Here is a 9,724-nt window from a genome sequence, read left to right as displayed (position 1 = left end):
GTTTTCATCTTCTGTTTGGAAGTCACCCTGCAGGAATTATTCTGGTTAGCAATGTCTAAGAAGGCTGGCCAGGTGGTGGTGTGACTATGCCTTTCGATGCGAACCGCAAGGTTAGCAGTCCAAAACCACCAGCCACGACATGGAAGAAAAGTGAGGCTTTGTGGGGTAAAGATGAAGCTTTCTATCCCTCTAAGGAATTATAGTGTTTAAAACCCACAGGGACAGTTCTGCTCCTTCTTAGATAGGTTCACTGTGAATCGGGTGCTGTAGTGGTTACATCCTGGGCTGTGAACACAAAGTCCCGGTTCGAAACCACCGGATGCTTTCTTCTCTTCCTACTGCTGTAAACAGTGTGGGACTCCCACGGGGGCGGGAGATGGGGGTCGCTATGAGCAGCCAGGATGACTCGTTGGCACTGGGCAGTCGTGAGAGTGAATCGGATCCACCGATGACAGTGAGTAATATATTCGACATACACATACGATGTCCCCATTTCCTTCCCACACCCGCCCTCTCCAAAGAACCTCCCCAAAAGCCTCTACCTCCTCACGCTCCCAGGTCCGAGATGACGTCACGGAGACGTCCCAGTACGGGGGGGGGGGATTCCGGAAGGGGCGGGAAATGAGCCGCTACCGGAAGTGACGCAGCCAGGAAGCGGATCTCCGCAGTAAAACGGAGAGCGCGCACCTGCAAGTTCGGGACGGAGTTTCCGCGAGATCGGGGCCAGCTCGGTATCCAGTGTACGCCCGGTTTGCAGCGGATCCCCTGCGAACGCCTGTTCGTGCGGTTCTTCTTGCAACGCGAGCAGCGTGGCCTCACCGGGACTTCCGGGAGCGTCGCTGAACGGGCACGCGGGAGCGGTGTGTTGCCGGCGAGGGAGCGGCTTGTTCGCGGGCGGAGCTCCGGAAAGGGTGCACGCCGGCTTCGCGTTCCGTGTTGCCTGGCTTGAGTCCACGTGGCCCGCGCATCTCTAGGGGCCGCTCAGTTCCCAAGACCCTGCACGCTGCGGTTGGGAAGGACACACGTCCAGCGCTTGTCCTAGAAGAAACGTAAACACTAGGAAAATGTCTGTTTTTCCTAAAATCTCTCTGAGACCTGAGGTGGAAAACTATCTCAAAGAGGGCTTTATGAATAAGGAGGTAGGTCAGGTAATACAGCTGTTGAAAGGAAACCTGGTCCTTTGACCAGCCTTCATGCCCTCCTCCTAGTCTGTCAGAATGTAAAGAACACTACTTCTTGTGTAAGAGGAAGAGGTGGCATCATCAGCTTCCTGAAAGATGTACAGCTTCGGAAGCCCAGTAGGGTTGTTGGCGTCTACCGGAGGCCATGAACTTTTTCGTGCAGTTTGGGGCCAATTCCAGGTACTTGTGGGTGGGACGGAACCTTGAGGTTGGTGTTCCATCCTTAACCATATGCACCACCCAGGACTCATTATCTTTCTACAGGTATTTAATTCATGCTTTCTGAGATAAAAGGTGAATGAGGTATAACGTTTAAAACTGAGGAACGAGAAAGGAGGGAAAACCTTGGCAATGGACAAGGCACAAAACTTTGCAAAGACAAGAAAGTTCCATGCCCATTAGAACTCAACTTGAATAAAGGAGATTCAGGGTACTCTGACGCCTGCTCTGGCCCTCATGTGAAAGGATACTATCATGGAATGCTGCTTAAATGCCACCCCTGTAACTGGTGATTTGCAGACCTTATCTTAGATCTTCTCAATCTTTGGGCAAAGGGTTGGTTCTTCCTTCCGACTTGTTTCCTGTTCTGTGAAAAAGAGAATGGGAAACTATACTTGACCTTTCTTAGAAAGTTGTCTTAGGGCTGCTACACAGACCTAAAAGCCCTGATTCCTCATCCACTACCATCCAGTCGGTTTTGACTCTCAGCAACTTATGAGGCTTGACGGGAGCAACTTAAACCAAACCAACTTGCTGCCATTGATTTGATCCCAAGAGCAGGCAACCTTATCTTTCTCAGTGTGGCTGGTGGATTTGAATTGCAGATCTTGTGGTTAGCAGCCCAATTCATAACTCCCTGTGCTACCCAGGCTCCTTGGAGTGGTTCCTAGCTCATAGTAAATCCTTGCCAATGCCTATTCTGTTTGCTACTGCCAGTGCCCAGTATCGAAGGCTTCAGTAAATGTTGATTCTCTTCCACTGCAAGGCCTGTGCTATTTCCACTTGACTGTGCTGCTTTTAAGCCACTAAGTGCCCCGCCCTTCCACTTTTGACTTTCTATTAAAGTACAACTACTTAAACATTTTATTTTTGAAGATATTACTGAAGCTATGACCTCTAGATTTGACTTTTATGGTTTGTTGCCAAAGATTATGCAGTCTAAATATATCCAAGACTTAAAATTGTGCAAAAAAGAAAATAACATCTCCTGGTTTTAAAAGACTTAGACTATTAATACTATATAAAGAGCAATGGGATGTTCAGCAAATTCAAAAAGTGAGGATGGATTTAAAGAGTTACATATATATATTAATCATTTTATTAGGGGCTCATACAACTCTTACCACAATCCATGCATACATCAATTGTGTAAAGCACATTTGTACATTCATTACCCTCATCATTCTCAAAACATATGCCCTCCACTTAAGCCCCTGGCATCAGCTCCTCATTTTTCCCCTCCCTCCCCGCTTTTCCCTCCCTCATGAAAGTTAACTATATTTTAATGACACCACCTCTAGCATCAATAATGCTGTTCTATAATTTGAGCAATCCAGTGGGTCACAATTCTTACAAGTGGTCCAATAAGTAACGTCATGATATATGGAGAAAAGGTTGAAGTTGTTAAGGATTTTGTCTTGCTTCGATCCACAATCAGTGCTCATGAAAGCAGCAGATGTGCTGCATGAGGTAAATCTGCTGCATAGACCTCTTTAAAGTGCCGAAAAGCAGAGATGCTACTTTGAGGACTAAGGTGGGCCTGACTCAAGCATGAGGTTCTCCGTTGCCTCTTATGCATGTGAAAACTGGTCATTAAATATGGAAGGCTGAAGAAGAATTGATGAGTTTGAATTGTGCTGGAGAAGAATATTGAAAGTACCATGGACTGCTAAAAGGATCTGTGTTGGAAGAAGTATGGCCAGAGTGCTCCCTCAAGGCAAGGATGGTGTAACTTCTTACTCTTACGTACTTTGGACATGTCGGGAAAGACCAGGCCTGGAGAAGGGCATCATGCTTGGTAAAATGGAAGGGCGGCAAAGGAGGGGAAGGCCCTTGATGAGATGGGTTGACACTGACTGCATCAGTGGGCTCAGGTAGAGGAACAATTGTGAGGATGTCACAGAGCCGTGCCGTGTTTTGCTTATAGAGTTGCTATGGGTCAGAACCCACTCAATTGCACCTAACAACAATAACAACCTCTATCATCCCTTGGTGAAAGTTATCAAAGGAAAAGGAATAGTTGTAAGAAAAGCAAACTACCCTCTGAGAAAGTGTTCTTCCTCATAGACTAGTGGATTAGGAGTCTGGCAGGTGGCTGATGACGTTTCTGGGAGGCAGGGTATGATGAGATGACAAGTGAGAAGAGACGTGTCTTGCAAAGCTGAATTACTAGAGTACTTGGCTGCATGAGTCTTATATCTTTATTTTTGACAGATACCTCTGTTACCTATCATGATTTTGAACGCTACTTGGTTACATTTAACAATACAATTCAAAAACTCACGCTCTAGGGCAGAGGTTCTCAACCTGTGGATTGCGACCCCTTTGGGGGGTCAAATGACCCTTTCACAGGGGTTGCCTGATTCATAACAGTAGCAAAATGACAGTTATGAAGTAGCAACGCAAATAATTTTATGGTTGGGGGTCACCACCACATGCAGAAGTGTGTTAAATGGTCATGGCATTAGGAAGGTTGAGAACCACTGCTCGAGGGCGATCTTTGGATGAGTATCAATGTTACTTATTCTTCATGTGTGCTTTAAAAGCTTGTTAGCAAGTTTCCTCCTTGATACATGTTAGTAAATATAGCTTTACAGAAATGATATACTGGTAAATAATGCATTATCAGTATGTAGAATAAATTTACAGGAGTATAAGAGATTCAAAACGTTAATTAGGTTTTGAAGTTGAGGTATTGTTTTTCTAAGCTCCTATGTCAGGCATTTTGCTAGGGCAGTTTAACCAAGTTGCCATTCAAGGGGGAGTCATGGTGGTGTAGTAGTAGGTTACATGTTGGGCTGGTAACTGCAAGATCAGCAGTTCAAATCCTTGAGCCTCTCCATGAGACAAAGATGAGGCTTTCTGCTCCCGTAAAAGTAGCTTCAGCTCATGTCTGTCACATAGGGTCACTAGTTGGAATCAACTTCAGGGAAGTGAGTTTGTTTGGGGTTTATTACCATTCTTTTTCTTTTAATGCCGCCAAAACCTAGGAAAGTAAAATGGAATTGAAGAAATGCTGAAAGATGGATGTTTTATTCAGTGAAGTTAAACATACAATCTGCCTAATTAATTCATACAGTGAAATTAAAACATTAACTTGTTCTTTTCAGGTTGTAACGTCTTCTGGCAAAGAAGCAGCTGAGAGAAAGTTGGAGACTCTGTTAAACCACCTGTCTCACCCCCCATCTTTTACCACTGTCAGAGTGAACACTCATCTAGCTTCAGTCCCGCAGGTGCAAAGCCTATTACTGGAAGAGCTTCAGAAGGTTAGTGTGAGATTTTTACGCCATGTACATATGACGTTCATGAGGTGCTTGGCTTGGTTTGTATAGCTGCTTAATGCTGATATAATAGAATTACCACAAATGGATGCCTATAGTGCACAGAAATTTCTTTTCTCATAATTTAAGAGACTAGAAATCCAGTATGGGCTTTGAGGAAGGCTCTGTCGGTTCTAAGGGCAAACCCTTGAGAATGATGAGGGCAATGAATGTACAAATGCGCTTTACACAACTGATATATGTATGGATTGTCATCAGAGTTGTATGAGCCCCTAATAAAACGATTACCCAAAAAAAGGGCAAATCCTGTCTCAGGACTTCATACCTTTCTTGGTGATGGACAAGTGGCATCAGTCTTTGCCCATTCACGCTTCTTTTATTCTAATATACATTCAGTCTCAAAAGTGATTGACTTAAGGCATGATACTCTGATACAGCCTGTTGATCAAGTAACCAAAAAAATACCCAACCCTATTCTCAAATGGAATTACATCCTGTGGGTATGTTGTTAGTTATTATAAATAGATTCTGACTGGTGGTCAGCCCGGTAGGCAGAGCCCGGTATGCTTTATTGGGGTCTTAAGGCTAGGGTCTTTTGGAAGGAGATCATGACGCCTGTCTTCTAGGTGGGTTCTGATGGCCTTAACCATCCAGGTCCTCCCTCCACAGAGAGAGGGTTAGGATTTACAGCACCTATTGTTGGTGGCCACAATTCAATCCAGCGTCATGCTCTCTAACGTATATAGGTGCTCACTAATCTGTATTGGGTTCCTTCCTGTAATGCTTTGTCAATGATAGACCGTGAATGAAACCTGTGTGAACCAGAACTCTAAGGACTGCCTAGTTTTACCCAGGCTCCCTGTTGTCTGTCTTTGACAGGGCGCTCCCTTCATTCAGTTTTAATGAGTGGGAAAGCCATAATCCCCCTTGAACTCTAGTTGCTTTACTGTGCGAATGCTTGGGCAGCGACCCAAGCCAACCCTACAAGTCTGATTTTGTAGTAAGTAGCATATAATGATCAGGGGTACCGAATGCTAAGAGCTGACATAAACGTAAGGCTAGCAAGGGACCTGTGAATACATAGAGGATTATATTTTTAATTGACCAAAGTACTGTATGTGCTCATGTATAAGCCGAGTTTTTTCGCACATTTTTAATGCAGTTTTGTGGTAAAATTAGGTGCCTAGGTTGATATTTGGGTCGGCTTATACTTGAGCATATACAGTAGCTTAGATGTCCCTTACTATCTTTAATTAAGCTGGGGAGCAGCTTAATTCACTGAGCCCAATGCTTAAGTCACTCCCCCATCCATCCGCGCTTTATTTATTTATTTAAATCATTTGATTGGGGGCTCGTACAACTCTTATCACATCCATCCATCCATTGTGTCAAGCACATGTGTACATTTGTTGCCATCATCATTCTCAAAACATTTGCTTTCTACTCGAGCCCTTAGTAGCAGCTCCTCATTTTTCCCCTCCCTCTCCCATCCTCCCTCCCTCACGAACCCTTGATGATTTATGAATAAGTATTTTTTCAGTTTCAAACATTAAAAAAAAATTTGTTTTGGTTGAGAGTGTACGCAGGAAAGTGTCCCAAATCAGTGGTTTCTACATGTATAACTCACTTACGCTGACTATGGTTTCATTTTGTGTAGTCATGCTCACCTTCCTGTTCTGAGTTGTCCCTCACCGTTGCTATAAATTCATTGTCCCCTAAGGTTCTTATCTAATCTTTGTTGAGTAACTGTTGTCATTTTCATCCCACGTCCAAAAGAAACTTCGTACGAGGAGTTCATTCTAACTCATAGGTGAATCGTATGGGAGCAGACAGCCCCATCTTTCTCCCAACAGACCCAGTGCTGACCCCACGATGCCCCCAGCGCTCCTTTTATCCCATACAAATGCCCCTGACAGGGGTGTAGTTCTTGGAGGGAATTAGCCGCATACTCCCCATTCCTGACTCGCTTACCTTGTCTGCTGATGCTGGCGAAAAGAGATCGGTTGTCATGGCTTACATGGCTACCTGCAAACTTTTCAGACTCCTGACATGAAGCAACGAAAGAGGGCGAAAGAGGGCGTGGAACAGCAGCATGAAATACGCGATTAGGTCAGTTAACTGAGCTGTGCCTGGAAACTGCGATCTGAAACCTCCAAACCAAGGAGCCAACGCCAATGAGATTTTTGGTTTTAATTATACAGCAAAGCAGCTACTCTTGTTTTCTATTGCAAATACATCTGCCGCACAACTTTTTACAGGTGTATAACTTAACAAGTACAATCATTGGCTGTGCAGTTGTCCTCCTTGTGGTTTGCTGGACACTGTTAACCCTCCTCATTGAGTCCTTTACACATTCTTTTAAAAATTTGGGTTCTTTGGGTTTTGTTGCTGTTGTTGAACCCAGGAGTTCTTTATATTCTGGATGTGAAACTTTTTTTCAATTATTACACTTCCGAATATGTGCCTCCCTCTTCTTCCTAGTAACCGTCGTTTCATTTCTTCTGCGGGTTGATCTTCCATGGTGTGTATGTATTGCGTTCTGTTTATCCATTCTGTGATGGGCATTTAGGAGTTGCCACCGTTCGGATGGCGTGCATTGTGCTTCAGGGAACATTGGTGCACAAGTCGCTTTTCCAAAGAGCCTCTGCTTTCCAGTCTTGGAATTGCTGGGTTGCACAGTCAGTCTGGATCTAGTTTTTGGAGGAAGGAACCCTACTGCCTTCACAATGACCATACCATTTTGCAGTCCCATCAGCAAGGGAAAGGGGCTCCAATGTCCCCACCCCCTCACCAACATGTATTATCTTCCGGAGTTTGTTGGTTTTTAGACATCCTAATGAGAGTGAAAGGGTATCGCATTGTGGTCTCCAAATTCTTTGGATTGTCTGTTCACCTTCTTGATAATGTCTTTGATGCACCAAAGTTTTTTGTTCTTTTTTATTTTGATAAAGACCAGTTTTATTATTTTTTCTTGTGTTGCTTGAGCTTTTGGTGTCATCTAAAAGAATTCCTTGCCAAATATGAGGTCCTGAAGATTTACTCCGCTGTTTGCTTCCAGGAGTCTTATGGCTTTAGTTCTTATATTAGGGTTTTGGTCCACTGAGTTAATTTATTTATATGATGTGAGTTTGCATCCAACTTCATTCTTTTGCATACAGATGTCTAGTTGCATTAGCACCATTTACTGAAAAATTGATATGTTTTTAATATAAAACAATACAAAAAATTTTTTTGCTCATCCATTGAAATAGTTTGGGCACAGCACTCCTAAACATGAAAGAGCATTATGGAATGGGATTTTAGAAGTTCCAAATAGAAAAATAATATTCTATTTTTCTTGTTTAAATTTTCTTTACCTTCACTATCTTTTCGTTTATGATTTCATACCATTTCACTAAGATTTACCTCCAAAGAAAGAAAGTTGGAGGAAAACTGATAACATACCTATTCCATCTGTTGTATAATAGTTATTCAGTCTTTTATAATAAGTAACTGTGGTTGATATAGCTGACCCAATGAAGAGGCAAACATTGTGATTTTAAAGCTACCAGATATACAAATGGTATATTCGATAATTAAATACCAGATACATAAGTTATAATTGGCCTTTGCATTTAGATAGAAATTAGGTCAACTCTCTCAACCACATCTGTACTGTACAACTGATGCAGTATTCTCTCAGGTATCTCTCTCCCTCCATCTTTCTTTCCCAGAGAAGCCCCGGTGGTGTAGTGGTTACACATGGGTCAGTGATCCGCAAGTTCTGAAGTTCGAAACCACCAGCCACTCTGCTGGAGAACGGTGGGGCTCTCTACTCCCACAGACAGTTACCGTCTCAAGAACTTCCCAGGGCAGTTCTGCCTTGTCCCCTGGGATCGCTGTGAGTCGTCATCCACTCGATGGCACTGTGTGCTTTGTTTTTTATTTTTGTATTTGTATATCTCAGCCTTTGCGACCACTGTATCGCACGTTCAGGAAAATTATCATTGGCATCCTTTCACTCCTTGGTTTAACTGAATCCGAGTCATGTCTTTGGAGTGCTTGTCAGGCTCTCCTTAGAAGCAGTTCTGTCAATATCAAGTTGGCTTTTGAGAACATGAATGAGATGAAAATTCATGAGCTGACAGGTAATCCCTTGCCTACCTGGCAGAGCCCTTTCTATATGATTTCTCTGTGGTTCTCTGATGGGGAACACAGTTCCCATTACGCTGTGCACCGCACGTGCGTCTTGTGCTTGTACTGCCTGTCGCAGGTACGTTCGTTCTGACTTAGGGTGACTCAAGGCCATAGAGAATAGAGCTGCTCTCTGGGACTTTTTTGGCTGTGATTTATATTAAGGCAGCTAGCCCCTTTTCTGGGTGGATTTGAATACCAGACTTTAGGATAATAATCAAATGCAGACCTAGGGACTTTTATCCATTGGATCCAACCCTCCAAAACCAAAGGCACTGCTATCGCGTTCATTCTGACTCAGAGCAACCGTATGTAGGCTTTCTGATACAGTAAATCTCTATTGGAGCGGACAGGGTCACGTGTCTCTTGTGGAGTGGTAGGTGGGTTTGAACGTCCTGGTTAACTGCCTAACATTTAACCCATAGTAGCCCCGGGGCTACAGCTGCCCTTCATTCTCTTCCTCTGTGTGGCGTGCCCGGGCATCTTCTGCCTCCACTACTGTATGCTGGTGCGTATTTCCCAGCCACTTGGGGAGGAGAAGCAGCCCCGTGTGTGTGTGAAGTGAATTCCATGGTGTAAATTCTCCCACTGTGGCTGATTTCAGGGTACCACCATGACCGTGAGTTTAGAGCAAAGCACACACAGCCGGCTCTCATCAGCCTGTGAAGTGACTGGCACTCCACTGGCCTGGCACCTCTGTCCAGTCTGATAGCTGAGCAATCGGAAAACCTTGACTCTCTGCCCTCTCATTATTCTCAAAACATTTGCTCTCTACCTAAGCCCCTGGCATCAGCTCCTCATTTTTTCCCCTCCCTCTCCACTCCCTCATGAGCCCTTGATAATTTAGAAATTATTATTTTGTCATATCTT

At 44.0% G+C, this 9,724-nt stretch overlaps 1 protein-coding gene across 2 annotated transcripts in view; it reads left to right on the top strand.

The window, feature by feature from the left end:
- Window positions 1-911: 911 nt before the first annotated feature.
- Window positions 912-9,724, top strand: part of NSUN6 (NOP2/Sun RNA methyltransferase 6) — a 46,242-nt gene continuing 37,429 nt past the window's right edge. The window contains exons 1-2 of one of the 2 annotated variants that reach the window (XM_004716013.2): window positions 912-1,139; window positions 4,511-4,666. In XM_004716013.2, the coding sequence (XP_004716070.1) occupies window positions 1,065-1,139; window positions 4,511-4,666 (231 nt within the window). In that variant the 5' untranslated portion in view covers window positions 912-1,064. The other variant, XM_045285593.1, reaches the window with a different exon arrangement.

The sequence above is a fragment of the Echinops telfairi genome, unplaced genomic scaffold (genome assembly GCF_000313985.2).
Source record: "Echinops telfairi isolate 266 unplaced genomic scaffold, ASM31398v2 ScPeMD7_7473;HRSCAF=8511, whole genome shotgun sequence".
Taxonomy (NCBI): domain Eukaryota; kingdom Metazoa; phylum Chordata; class Mammalia; order Afrosoricida; family Tenrecidae; genus Echinops; species Echinops telfairi.
Note: the sequence above shows the minus strand (reverse complement) of the source record. Positions and strands in the feature narration are given on the sequence as shown.